Here is a 14,904-nt window from a genome sequence, read left to right on the forward strand (position 1 = left end):
CTCCTAGACGAAGAACGTATTAACAGCAATATAAATAATTATTTTAGAAATAAATAGGCAAGTTTAAAACTCAACAACAAATAATGTTAATGTTGATATCAAAGAGTAAGTATGGTTGATATTCAATAAATATCTTCAAGCCCAAAATAAGTTTACTATTACGTAAATAAATGAATCACACCAAGTAGTAATTGAACAGATTCTTCAGTTGTCAATGTCAAGTCTGTCAAACCAAAGGCGTAGCTTGGTGTCAAAGTCAAATATTTTATTGTTGTTTCAAGCACCTCAACACGTGCGTGTAAATTATATTATTTAGTCTATTTATTCTAAGCAGTAGAGAACAAATTATCATGGACGTTGATGCAACGGAGGCCCAGTTGCAAGTCCGATTCGTTACTAAACAAGAACAGTAAGTACACACGTTCAACAAAACAATTTTTGCCGGTCTGGTAGCTTCATTACTTCTGTAATGTTCCATGTGCATATTATATTTTCTGTTTCAGATATGCAGTTCCCGACAGTCCCTACGCCATACAAAGCAACGTGCAAACTGCAGACCTCAACACATTGGTTAATGCCCTGCTCAAAGAAGCTGACGGCTCAGTAAAGACAGTTGAATTCGATTTCTTAGTGTGCGGGGAACTCTTGTGCTCGCCTCTTGGTGACCATCTTCAAGAGAAGGGTGTATCTACAGAACAGACTTTAGAAGTTGAGTATCTGGAGAGATTCCCAGCACCAAGCCCACAGGACTGTTTGATGCATGATGATTGGGTTTCTGCAGTGCAGGCCCATGGAAATTGGTAAGATATATCTAATATAGCTTTTGAGTGCTGCTTTAAAGTTATTTTCGATACCCAAGTTCACAGTCATACTGATTATGGTGAAAATGTTATTGTGTTCGCACCATAGTGCCAAAACAAAAGGTATATATTAAAACCAAATTAGTACGACTGTGATCTAGGGTATTGTTTTGTAAAAGAAGCCATTTCCAAAGAAAAAAACTAGATTGAAATCTCACATAGACTCTGACCATGTTAACTTAGTGTTAAGAATGCATACAAATACCTTTAAGCTCCATACTCTATAAACACTTTGCATGAAAACTTAGCATGGTCTGACTCTAGCACAAAAACAAAACAGTCAAGTCAAGTCTGGCCTCCATGGCCACTGGATAAAGATTGTAAACTAGTTTTTTCCTTTTTATTAAATTATGTTTGTAGTTAAGAAATCTTCAGTGTCAGTATTTAGGTATGAATATGGTATTTTAAAAAGGCTCTCAGAACAATATTCATCAGGAGTATTTTTATGTTGTACATTCCAGGATCCTATCAGGCAGCTATGACAACAGTCTGCACATTTGGACCACCAAAGGGCAGCACAAGCTAGCTATACCAGGTCACACATCTCCAATCAAAGCGGTCTCTTGGGTATCTGTTAATGGTGATCAGGCAGTTTTTGCTAGGTAAGAGGCATTAATGAAATAATAATCAATATTCAGGAAAAGATTACCATGCTTAATGCGGCATTGGGTTTTAGGACCTGATAAAGTTCTTGCCTCGGTCGTTATGCAGGGCTCATTTCAGTTAGTCTCTTTGTCTAAAATTTATTGTTAATTTTTATTTTTTTTTATTTTGGTTAGTAAACCTGTAAGTTGTCTGAAAATAAACACATTTTATTTTATTTATTTATTTTAGTAAGATAATTTTATGAAGAGAGACCTTTCATGGACAGATAAGTTGCACAACTGAATGATTTTTCCAATATATTTACTGCACATATTGCTAGTACAAGAATGGCAGGAAGCATAAATTAATCATAACTGCATTTCTGGATATTTTTATATTTCTATTTTATTTTTAAAATCGACGAGGGGCGCGGGGGGTGTGGCGGCTCAACGAGGGGGGGGCGGGTTTAGGGTCGGCAACGCGCATGTAACTCCTCTGGAGTCGCAGGCGTACATAGGCTTCAGAGACTGCTCACCATCAGGCGGGCCATATGCTTGTTTGCCACCGACTTAGTATACATTTTTTATAAAAAGAATATTTAAAAGTTATATGAACATCACATCCTTATTCCTAGTATACTTTTTGATCTGATGCTGCATACAACTTTCCAATAAGGGCGGTCAGAAGTATAATCTACTACGTTTATTTGAAGGGTAAGGGTCTCTTCATTCAAAAACACATTTGAAAAATAAGTCACTGCAAATATGTAACAACTATATGGCACATAATTATGATCATTTACATTATTTTGGTTTCATAAGTTCTATATTTAAAAAGCGTTTTTTCAATCAATGAACAAGACCTTATTGCCTAGCGAAATATTAAGATAGCAAGGCCTTTATTATATCAATATTTAAGAGATTGCCTGTACAAATAACTTCATTGTATTAATATTATTTCTAGCGGTTCCCATGACCAATCAGCCATGCTGTGGGTGTGGAATGTGTCCAACAACTCCGTGGACTGTGTGGTGACGTGCCGGGGACACGAGAAGGGAGTGGAGAGCTTGTCTGTGTCCGCAGATGCCTCCAGACTGGCGACTGGCAGCTGGGACACTAATATATGCTTATGGAGCGCTAGTGAGTAAATATTTGTAATCTGACTTTTATAAAACAATATCTAGAAATAGATAAGGAAAAATAGTGTTATTTATATCACATCCCAAATTTAACTAACGTAAAAGTAAATACGTAAAAAAAATCGGACCCAAGAGTATATAAAAATGTCCATCACACAATATTTTACGAGTTCATTTTTTTCTTAAAACTTAAAAATATTATGTATAAAAAGGTTGAGTTTACCTTCTTATAGGTTTGCCAGTATTCTACGAGTATATAACTATTTTCTGTATTTTAATCCAAATTTAAGGGCAAGTAAATTTGAGGACTAACGGGAGTATAGTTAATTTTCATCTTAAATTAAAAAAAAAAAGTTTTACTTCAGATACACCACATCCACACATTCACATTACTCCACATTCACCCACATAGATTTAGATTATATAAATAACTTCTAAATTCATTTGGTTAATAGGTCTTTCTGATGAAGACAATGTACCAGCCAAGAAGAGGAGCAAATCCGACCGTGGACAAGATCATGGAAATACACGGGTAAGTTTAACACTGTGTTTAAATTTAACCAGACTACTGCAACTATTATCGGCCCAATGATCACACAGACAATATTTATTGACCAAAAAATATTAGTCTAATAGAATGTGTTTGCACAATATAATTTGTAAGGGTCGTTTTTGAGAAATTGTCAGGTAAATGTCATTCCCGCTTTGTATCCCTATTCACTCCACCATCCCCGTTCACCCCGGTGACGGTGCCATTAAATACATATTTTACGACCTTCATTGATTTCTCAGGAGCCACTGACAACGTTAAAAGGGCACCGCGAGGCGGTGTCCGGCGTGCAGTGGATGGACTACAACACGGTCCTGTCCAGCGGCTGGGACCACCTGCTCAAGATATGGGACTGCGAGCTGAATGGCATCAAACAGGAAATCGCTGGTAAGTGTATTTTCTTCACACAAATGGACTCACTCACATTTAGAGTTGCAAGTTTTAAGTAATTATCTGAGGATACAGGTTTTTCTTTACATTGAAAATTTACAGTGACGATGTGACTGTCTCCGGAAACCTGTTGTAAACAGTTGGACCTATTATGTGGGTCACCTTATTAGACCTTGCAAGTCTACGTTTTACTGGGAGAAGTTGTTTAGGGTTCCGTATCGTGCAGGCTGAGTCGGCGCGTTTTTTATATAGAGTCAGGTATAGGTCAGTCTAAAGTACGCTTTCGCGGAGGAATCCTGGCTTACCTGCGCCACACACCGCACGGTTCACTAATATGCCTACATTAAAGAATGAATAGCCGGATCCACACAGAGCGAGCATACGCGCGAGGCAATTTCCTCACACACAAACCGGCCAGTGTAGACGTACCTCGGACGGTTTGCGTGTGAGGAAATTGCCTCGCACGTACGTGCTTGCTCGCTCGCTCTGTGTGGACCCTCTTAATTACTTTTACGTTCTATGCGCTGCTTATAAAACTTATAAAAATAAATAAATAGAGCTTTTACGTTTTTGGTTTTAGACTCCTGTGTAAAATACTTTGATGCTATTTGGGTTCGATATTAGTATGTACAGTTTCTGCCTAAGAGCTGAAGAGTTGCGACATGAGGTAGTATCACTACTGGGACTTAATATTGATATTAAGCTGATTTCGTTCGCACACATACTTATTTGGTTTGAGCCATTGACCGATCGCCTTCAAGTTATGAATATATATGACTTCGAGTATGTGTGATACACCTAAACGTGACGAAATCGGCATGTTATAAAATTATAGTATCGCTCCAGCGATTTCACCTTTGCCAATCTTTTAACTCTATGTAATTCCTGCATATGGCTGTAGTCTGACTAAAATGTATATTTCAGGCAACAAAGCATTTTTCGACGTAGACTGGTCTCCGCTCAGCAACGCCATGATAACCGCCTCCGCAGACAGACACGTCCGTCTTTATGATCCAAGATCTCAAGGTAACGTCGGAATAATTTTTTAGAGTAGTTACAGCTTCCTACAGTTGACGTGCACTCTTTTCGCGTCTAAGTTGGGCATCTTGTGGCCGAAATAGAAAACAAACAGGGACCTGTTGTAAATTGATTAATAAGTTTTTGCCAAAAAATAAATTTTTGGTACAAGCTTTTTTGCTGACTGTATTTTTATTTCCACAGGCAACGAATACTCATAGAGACAATTATAACAACCCCAAACACAATTCATTTGCGTTGTTTTATCACAGAGTTCCCAAGGTCACCTCCTGTCACCATCATTAGATCAGTTCCATGTCATCATACTTTTACAGATTTACATATGTATGTAAAAAATCTGCTCAATCGGAAATCGGGAAGTGGGTCAAATTTTGCCTCCAAGATTTGACCCACAGTATCATACTAACCGGGCAAGTTAAAGTATAGCAAATATCTTCCCGATTATGAGCCTCGTTCTAGTACAGTAAAAAATCTGCTCAATCGGAAATCGGGAAGTGGGTCAAATTTAGCCTCCAAGATTTGACCCACAGTATCATACTAACCGGGCAAGTTAAAGTATAGCAAATATCTTCCCGATTATGAGCCTCGTTCTAGTACAAAAGTGTGAATGACTCATATTAACCACTTTAACCAGAGTATATTTTGTACACAAGCATAAGCTTACTAACTTTTGCTTTTGCAAAAAATAACTTAAAATTAAAATACCGTTACAGAAAGCATAGTAAAGACGACGTTCACGTCACACACGGGATGGGTGCAGTCAGTGCGCTGGTCGAAGACACGGGACACGCTGTTCCTTAGCGCCGGCTGCGACGGACAAGTCAAGCTGTGGGAGACTAGAAGGTTTGTTTATTCTCAAAGTTTTTACGAAGGCCATAAAGCCACATTTTGCGCGTTCGTTTGGTTTTGGAGAAGTACACTCAGTACTCAGTGGAAGATCCTTATCGCCAGCTACTTACGACGGACAAATCTAGTTGTTTCCACTATCCGTAAACCAAACTGAAAAGAGTAAAAAATATGGATGGTAATATGATCTCGGTCGTCAGTTTGCGTCAGGCGAAGTTAGTCCAGTGGTCGCAGAAGCGAGACATGCTGTTGCTTAGCATCGGATGCGACGGACAAGTCATACTCTAGGAGACTAGGTTTCGTCATTGTCAACTTTATCACAGACGTCATAGAGTTAAATTTTGCATGTTTCTTTAACGGGTACAGTCAGCGAGTTGGTCGAAGATTCAAGACACTGTGTCTGAACACCAACACAAGACAAGCGGTGGGAGAAGCTGTTTGAACTTTATCACAAATGCCATTGAGTCGATTATTACGTGTTCTTTTAAACACCGTGTACGACGGTCAATTCAATATGTCGACACTACAAGGTTTGTTATATCCTATTATAATATTATAAACGTGAAAGTATTGGTGACAACAGATTAAGTTTAGTTATATATTCCAGCCCCCGCACCCCGCTATACGAGCTGAGCGGTCACGAAGACAAAGTCCTCTGCTGCGACTGGTCCGTGCCGTCCCTGCTCGTCAGTGGCTCCTGCGACAACACGCTCAGGATATTCAAGGCCAAGACCGCTCTGAACGCGTAAACTATACCCAATGTTACAAGAGTACACTGAAAAAGGTATGATTTAACCCTTCTAACGCCAAGGCCATCACGTGCTGCTAGCACCGAATCGTAAGCGACGACAATAACGTCAGTTTCTGCTGTAATTTTAATCAGGCCGTCAATTGTGGTTCGTACAGTCGGCCCTATGAAGTGCCCCGGCTTATGAAATGTGACGCGAGGGAATTAAAATTAAACTCAACTTATAGACCGCGGACTAGGCGCAAATTTCGTCAGCCATCGCCTCCCAATTGATATTTTGTCTAGATCAGGGGTGGCCAACTTGATTAGACCCAAGATCTCCTGTTTACTAACGAAACCCTGTGCGATCTACCAATTACATACTTCTTGAAACCTTAAATGAAACTGGTCTACGTATTTATATTTTTTGCCTTGCCACGATCGACTGGACTAATCGATCGCGATCGACCTGTTGGTCACCCCTGGTCTAGATGTTATCATGAATTAAGAAAATAACCAGCCGGTTGTATCGCGGTGGAAGTGGCAAGTCAGTCGGTCAGCTGATCACGTAAACATGTAAAAAAACAAATGTTTTTCAGTCATCGCCTGCCGATTGATACTTTGATAGTTTAGATACTATTATGAATTAAGAAAAAAACAGCATCTTAACAATCTTCTGACAACGTTACAGTCGGGACGCGATGACTAAATTTATGCATTTTTTTATGTGTTTCGATGGCTGCCATTCGTCAACCCACCAACGTAGCGGCAGCTGACATCCACGAGAATTCACCCTTAACCAATTTACTAGTTTTCGTCCTCGCGGTCTAAAATGTGTTTCGTGTGCCTACATTTTCATACAATTCGACACCTGTTAACTGCCAATGTAGCACATGCTGTCGTGAGGCCTGAGTGTACATAGGATTAATTAACCTTTTGAACGCCAGACGGCGAAGGAATATGCCCCGGATGCCAGGCGATCGCGATTATTTAAGCCAAATTGAGCTTTACGGAGTCCCGCGTAAGTTTGCATTGGCGAAGATGTGGGCTGTTGCCGTCATGGCGACTCCGGGAAGACTCCGACGTCTGTGGCTGTCAAAAGGTTAATGATGTTTTTGACCAAGTTGTAGGCGTAACATACGGCGTTGAAAGGGTTAACATTCTCCACAATATAATTATTATTTCCAATTGAATGTTAAAGTTTTTTGTGTACTCTTAAATTAGCAATGGCGAAATATTCATTCAATTGCGGTGTCGGTTTAAAACGGGACTGCTATAATTCCACATAAATTTATTCATAAAATGCGTTTGTCAAAATTAGTAACTTTCCGATTTTCTTTAGGATATTTCCATGTATGTATTTTACAGCTTCATGCTGACGGTGTTCATAAGCTAGGTTAGGATAATGATTCTGACTAAACAATATTGTCCACTAAATAAATAGTATAAATGTAAGTCCGGATCCTTGACTGTTAGTAGGGTGGGCGTGTCAGAGCGTCACGAAATAAAATGATTAACTAAATTTGGTTTCGCTTGTTTTATTCAATCACTTGCTCTTACAAAATATGTTCAATGCAAAGGAACATGACTCGTCACAATAAAACATGCTTCTTAGTACCATTTTGTTTTATTTATATATTATTTTAGTTTCCATTCAGCATAACTATAAATAATGCGGGTCACATAAAATGCTCATAGCACAATATAGAAACTTGCAAACACTTTGTAACAAAATAGATACATAACTTTCCTCTGTCTTTTCTCTGAGAGAAATGCTTACTATTATCATAGTTATGCCAAACCTCACGTCATAACACAACGAAGCAACATGTTCCTTAAAAATATTCTTTCTTACCAACAATTTCATTTCTTTTTTTTTACATTTTATGAAGTTTTATTTTCGCTTTTCGTATTTCTAGACTACCTAACTAAATTTTTAACTAAACTATGCTACTGTCTAGACTAGTCTGCCGGGTAGAACACCACACTATAATAATACACATTGGACAAATACAATCGTATCGACACTTCAGACAGATTTTTTTGATTAACTTTTCTTTCTTTACACTTAGTCAACTACATAACAAAAGAGGTGAAAGCAAACGTAGTTGAACGGAAACTTAGTCGACGTGTTCGCTAATTCTCCGAGACTTACGCTACGGCGCGCGCGGCGGGCGCCGCTTCAGTCCATTCAAATTAAATTATTTAATAAACTAACAAAGGAAACTACCCTAGAGGGGCGCCGCGCCGCGCACGCCCGAACATATATTAAGCTAGGGCTCTATTCTATCTATCTTAGCGTCGAAACATTTCTTGCTATTCTATCTATCTATAGTTAAGCCTAGACCTACAACTAGCCCTCTGTCGCCGCCCTCTACCCCGCTAGTCGCGCTCTCTTACATTATACTTACGTTTAAGAACATTTACTTACACGAGCTAAGAGTTCGATCTATTCACCGACATGGTATTTCTTCAAGTTTTGGTTTTATTAATTGGTTCCCCAATACCTAACATCGTTTGTGCTCTTTGTTCTGATAGTTCCTCTGCCTATACATAACAAATGATCCGCAATCTGCAATACACCTTAAGTAAAGTACTTATCATATCACACATGTCAGAATGTTGAAGTGAGTTAACTAGGAACATCTACGATTTCATCCTCGAGTTCGATTTTACTCCATGTGTGGAAATGCAACGATTAGACAGCCACATTATCTTCTATTAGCCTTTAATACAAAACTTTTAAACGTCTTCTTTACATTAAGTCTACGTTTATGATTACGGTAAGTTCTCTATTACCTGTAAAAATATTGTGTAAAGCACAGTGACGCCACTGCAGTATGTCTCTGAACATCATTACTTTAAAGGAAGCTGAAGGCACTACCATCAAATTAAGTTATTGCTTCAATGGAAGGAAAGCATTAGAAAAATAATTTCATGCTAAAATATTCTATATATCGACGACGGGTAGTTCACGAAGGTTCTTGTCACTATGTCATATAAAAGTAAAGGGAGTGGATATATTCTAATAGTTTATACTTTACCACCGGGGAGACATCGTGGAATGAAAGTAAACCCTATATCTAGAACAGGAAAACAACCTTACGCACATTACATTACACACCTACTTCGAATCAATCACGGTGCACGAAAATGAATAATAAAATTAGGCGAATCGAGTCGGGTTATATCATATACGTTGACATCAATTTTAAATGCAAAGTTTAGCGGAAATACCTATCGGAAGACTGCAATTACAGGAAGCCACAGTGTACGTCAACACTAAACAACCCAATACACGCAACATCTACTTAACTAAGTACCACGACTCGCACGGTACTACATTGCACTTTATGGTTATTCAAATTTCACAAGAAGTAAAGGCGGTTTCTTAGTCAGTTCCATTAATTTGGCTCGATCAGAAATTATACGCACATAACACTGATCTACGGAGTATTATGGTTTGAATGTAACACTAATAAAAATCTCACTTTCCGTTAGCCTTTGTGATGTGAGTTGAGTTGTACGAACCGATATGAGGGTAGTAGTGAGTGAGGCAGTCAGCTGTGACGGCGGCCGCGCAGCGCGCTCCGGCCGTCGCTTGGCGGAACATTACAAGTTCAGCCGTTTACAGGAAACCAGGAAACGAAACAAATACAGATCTACTTATTCGTTCAAAATCTACGTAATTCATTCAAAACCTGCTGCCAGCTAGTCTCTCTGTTCCTGTATTGTTTATCAAAAGTCGGAGATTTACAGGTTTTGAATAAAGAGGTCACGCTTAATCGTCTGTTAAAATACAGTTAATATATCAAACATTTAACTAGTCTTCAGTCCCTGAGTTGTATAAATATTTCCTACTTCTTACTCGACTTTAATGATTTGTATACGTTGGTTCTGATGAAACTCTTGACGTGCCAAAATAGAATTAAACAGTTGCGATATAGTAGGCTTTTACTCGTACCCATCAACAATGTATATACATATCCATGTATAATTTATATATATTCAATATAAAAATATCAAATTTCATATAAAGTCATAAAGTGTACCCAAAACCTACGTGATGGTACAAAAAGTGTTCGTTTACACCAAAACGATGCTTATACTTTGGATTTCAAATCCGATACATTTTATAATGTGGAAATCAATCGTGGAATTTTGTTTGGAGTTCTCTACTGGAATGTGCCGACCGCCTACAAAATAACAACTACAGTTGAATTAGTACATGATTCTCAAAAAAGGATCACTCTATCACGTATTCGAACATGAGTTTCCGACGACGTACAAAAATGTGTATAGACGCGTAAAATGTATATATAGACTACATACAACTGCTTATTGCTAGTTCGCGGCAGCAGGTGCAAGCGAGCTCTTGGCTCCGCCGGCCAGCGCATCAGTACGCGCGAGTACAGTACATATAAATTAATTCAGTCTGTTCTGGGTTTGGCAACGACGTCGTATTTGAAAAGTACGTATTTTGAATTAATATAGTTATCCTTTATACTTACTATTGTCTACGGCGAGAAATTAAGAATGAAAAACTAAGCAGACCTTAAATTGCTTATGATAAAAGGCGAAAAGTACACACCTAGTTGTGGCGTAGTGAACGTTGTGATGAATTAGAACCGGGTAGGTAAGAGTGGGATGGTCGTCGTGCCATCCTTGTCGAGGGTTTGCCGAGATCGAGAGGCACATAGTTTCATTAGCGTCTACTTATTACATTCTCGTAATTAACACAAACATTAATCTTTAAAGTTAGGTAAGTATTGCGATCCTTGGAAGACTGCACCGGTATATGAATGTTTTAAGGTACATAATACTGTATAATAGGCAGGAATAGTGCCACTTTTAAAATAAAATATTAAAGCACCATGCCAAACATTAATAACTGTCGAAAATTTTGATAGAGCAAATCCTACCAAGTGATTAAGATAATATTCATGGAACTGTATAAAGAAACTTTGAAAGAAATAACACCGAACGAAATAAAACTAGCAGAGACTAAGAGCCCCCGCGAGTGTTTGCTCTATCACAATTTCATCTCTAGCCACCGTCCCTCTGTCCAACTACGACTTGACATCATAAACGTTTTTTTTTTCAACTGTATTTTAAAAATACTTAGCTTTGAAGATTCTAAATCTTCGGCATTATTATCGTACAAAACCTATTCGGTGTTTCCACCCTTCTTAGCCAATACACACATAACTTTCTTTAACAATGGTACTCTTTACAATACATCGTCCGTAGACGTACTAACACTTTTGATTCCACATGATATGACCTTTTCATCCTCCTATCCAACCTCTTGCAGATATTGCTTTCCTACTGCTCCGATGTGAACGGTTACATACACTATCCGCTAATCGCAAACAAATAATACCTCCTCGCAGTCACGAGACTCGTCATATACGGATTGCACGGTTTCTTGTGATTCTGATTTACATCCGATTTACAAACAGTCCGGCTATCTTACATATTCAAATATGACACTGCGTTAAAAATAGGATTGTGAATAATGCCCGCCCAGAGGACATGTCTTAATTTAAAAGTTCATCATGAAATTATACTATGCTAAAATAAATACCTAACTATCTTAAATAATCTTGTCAACATGTTCAAAACCTCCGCCTAAAATCTTAAATTTGAAATTTCATAAAACAATAATAAAATTATAATGTAAAAACACATTTAAAAATTGCAGCTATATCTATACATCAAATCCTCTCGTCGAGCCGTCAAAAGACCTCATCAAAACATCACAGCGAATCGAACGATAGCACGAAGCTGAGAGGATGCCGGGCCGGGCGCCGCCATCAAATAAATACGAGAGACCAACTCCCAAGTACAAGTCAGGCTTAACAACTAGAAAAAGCGCCGGCGACGCGAGTCGCGCGAGCGGAGCTTTCGATGAAGTCTATAACGGCCGCAAATTAAAACTAAAACAAATTAACATTGTAAAAAGTCACAGTTGCTTTGATTTTTGGCTCGTGTACAGCACGGATTGTCAGCATGTCGGGTCTACTTGGGCGGCGGGTACGGCTGGTAGGCCTCGTCCGGGGACGCCGCCGTGGACGCGTGCTCGCTCTCCATCGGCATCTGGATGATGGGCGGCGTCGGGCCCGCGAAGTACTGGTACGGGTGCGACGCGAAGTACTGAAACACAACGCACGCGTCACACACGGACTACACACGCCTGCCGAATACAGCGAGTGCGAGGGTAGCGGGGGCGCGAGTGGGCACAGCGGGGCAAAGCATAGGATACGGCTCTGATAACAACTTCATATCGACACTCACGTATAATTCATTATCCGGCCTTAAGCTGTCCCAGTTTACCTGGAAAACAGAGAATTTGCGTCAGTCTCGCTTTCACTTCGACTGAATTCTCCATTCCTATAATATTAGGTTTTTTGATACTTATGCAAAATCGGCCGTTGAATCGAGTTTTATTGTCTTAAATTTCAAAGATGATGTGTGTGATTAAATATATATTTTGATAAATATGTACATACATTCCTAAATTAAAATATTTATTATAAGAGTCCCGTTTCTAAATACATAGATAAAATAATAGGTATATATGATAAATGTCGACTCGATTGTCCTCCTACATTTTAACCCAAATACTCTACTCACTATATCGAGCATTACGATGAAACATAAAGGAGGCTTAAATGCAACAGTGACCGGACGACATGCAGAATCAAATGGCGAAAATATACTAATTTTATTAAGCAGATACGTATACTATATATATTACAAAATTAAGGACGTAATTTAAATATTGCGAGATCGAATCTCGCCACGCGGTGAGTTTTTCCTTTAATTTTAAAAAAAGGAATAGACGTTGTAGGTATAGGTACTTACGTATTGGCTAGGCACAGAGTCGATGGGTATGTGCGTGGGGTGCGCGGGGTGCGCGGCGTGGTGCGGCGGGTGCGCGGGCGGCAGCAGCGCGGCGTAGGGCGCCAGCCAGGCGGCCGGCGTGGCGTGGTGGTGGTGGTGCAGCTGGTGCGGGTGGACGGCCGCCACCCCGTACCCGCTGCCGCCGCGGTACACGCCGCACTCCCCGCCCGCGCCCGCGCTCACGTTGCCCGCGTACACGCCGCCGACCCCCATCGCCTGTAAGTACTACGTGATCAATGTTTTGGTAATCCACGGTAGTAGCAGGAGCTTTAGGCCTCTTTGCGACTAGATACTTCTGAAAACTGTACGGTTATGTGACCTTTTCTTTTGCAATTAAATTTGAGGATGGATGAGCTCACTAAATAATCGATTAGCGATATATAAATGTACGTTATTAATTGTGACTAGGGTATGATTTTTATCACAATATTTCGCGTTGGAATCCTGGCAGGGTTGCCATGTGACGTTAAGCACCAATGATAACAACAGATAACATGTGTTCAACGGGTAACATACATATGTTCAATGGAAGAATTTACAGTGTAAGTGGATGTAACACACTGCTGGTTTATGTCTACCACCCGAGGTTTTGTCTAGTACCTGAGTGAGGGAGTCGTTGTTGTCCCGCCACGCGCGGCCGTTGTTGCCGTCTTGCTTGTTGTAGAGCGCCTTCTTCTTGTTGCCGCCGTCTGCGAACTTCACCAGAAGCGGCTCCTTGGCTCCGGGGATCGGGTTGCCGTTGAACATCTGGAAACATGGTGATATATCGTTACAGTTGGACCTAATAAATAATTTAATAAGCGTAGGCGTAATTAGACACAGATATAAATAATTTATGAGCAATAAATTTAGTGGCAGTTTCCTTTTTAAAATAAACTCCTTGAGTGATTTAATCTAAACATTTGTTTTCCCATTTATGTTCTCTCTCACAAACTTTTCCTCAATGACATTTTTAACTGTCCCACTTAGTGATTATATGTTCTTTGACTGTCCCTTGTGACCTGTCAATCCTAACATGTTTTCTCCTAAACAATTCTGTTTTATAAAATCGTATTATGAATGATACAAGTACAAAAAGAAGTAAGGGGTAAGCAATTAAATAGCATAGCACCTCAATTCCATATCACTTAGGTATATTTATCAAAGTCAAAAATGATTACCTGTATAATCTGCTCGCACTTCTCTCTAGACTCCATGCGCGCGAAGCCAACACCTTTGCTGTGTCCATGCGTATCGCGCAGGATCCTCGTGGACACCACCTGCCCGAACTTGGCCAGCAGCTGGTCCACGTCGTTCTCCTTGAAGTGCGGCGGCAGGTTCGCCATGTACAGGTTCGTGGGGTCCTGCTCTTGTTGCTGTAAACGGAAGCCCCGAAGGGAATGTGAAGAACCTGACCGCTGAAGAGGAAATTAAGCCTGTACACACAGAATTCTAGAGGTTACGGTAGATTTATTTTAGGTTTGAATCACACGAATTTAACGACGACGATATACACCGGGCACGAAAAATTCCGCATACGCTATACGTAATTAACTATTGATCGCCCGCAATTACCTATATTGCCGTCGCACAAGCGCATCTTTATTGACTGCATGAGACAGCAGTAGTTAGGTATCTATGTAACAGAGACTTGTGGATAGTTTCGTTCAGTTATAGGTACGAAACTCTTCGTGCTCGGTGGCTGTACTTTACCGAGTATATGGCCTCAGGCTAAACAGTATAAGTTTATTTCTCTTATAGATACTTGTTACGGATTTCAACGTTACACTGATATTAAATCGCCCAGGCGATGGTCGAGTAATGTTGCTTGTCTATTGAGTACCTAATGTTACTCGTACTGATGCGGGCTCAATCTAGACCGTAT

General features: G+C 39.8%; 2 protein-coding genes across 6 annotated transcripts in view; one reads left to right on the forward strand and one right to left on the reverse strand.

The window, feature by feature from the left end:
* The first annotated feature begins 234 nt into the window (after window positions 1–234).
* LOC133524219 (ribosome biogenesis protein WDR12 homolog) lies at window positions 235–7,751 on the forward strand. Its single transcript, XM_061860115.1, has 9 exons — window positions 235–409; window positions 504–800; window positions 1,322–1,462; window positions 2,409–2,584; window positions 3,039–3,115; window positions 3,376–3,520; window positions 4,448–4,549; window positions 5,275–5,404; window positions 6,015–7,751. Exons 1-9 carry the CDS (start codon window positions 351–353, stop codon window positions 6,154–6,156), a joined length of 1,269 nt encoding a protein of 422 aa, XP_061716099.1. The 5' UTR covers window positions 235–350; the 3' UTR covers window positions 6,157–7,751.
* The window catches only part of LOC133524215 (protein alan shepard), a 220,278-nt gene continuing 213,026 nt past the window's right edge, over window positions 7,653–14,904 (reverse strand). For 3 of the 5 annotated variants that reach the window (XM_061860105.1, XM_061860108.1, XM_061860110.1), the window contains exons 6-10: window positions 14,201–14,395; window positions 13,641–13,787; window positions 13,002–13,265; window positions 12,432–12,470; window positions 7,653–12,290 (exon numbers count right to left, since the gene is read on the reverse strand). In XM_061860105.1, coding sequence (XP_061716089.1) covers window positions 12,156–12,290; window positions 12,432–12,470; window positions 13,002–13,265; window positions 13,641–13,787; window positions 14,201–14,395 — 780 coding nt within the window. In that variant the 3' untranslated portion in view covers window positions 7,653–12,155. The remainder of the gene's footprint in view (window positions 12,291–12,431; window positions 12,471–13,001; window positions 13,266–13,640; window positions 13,788–14,200; window positions 14,396–14,904) is intronic. The other 2 variants (XM_061860106.1, XM_061860109.1) reach the window with 2 other exon arrangements.

This window comes from Cydia pomonella, chromosome 13 (genome assembly GCF_033807575.1).
Source record: "Cydia pomonella isolate Wapato2018A chromosome 13, ilCydPomo1, whole genome shotgun sequence".
In the NCBI taxonomy this organism is placed as follows: Eukaryota; Metazoa; Arthropoda; class Insecta; order Lepidoptera; family Tortricidae; genus Cydia; species Cydia pomonella.

Coding starts and splice junctions, on each gene's coding strand:
- LOC133524219 (XM_061860115.1), top strand. CDS start 351: ATGGACGTTGATGCAACGGAGGCCCAGTTGCAAGTCCGATTCGTTACT. Junction 3,521..4,447: donor CATCAAACAGGAAATCGCTG/GTAAGTGTATTT, acceptor TGTATATTTCAG/GCAACAAAGCATTTTTCGAC. Junction 5,405..6,014: donor AAGCTGTGGGAGACTAGAAG/GTTTGTTTATTC, acceptor TATATATTCCAG/CCCCCGCACCCCGCTATACG.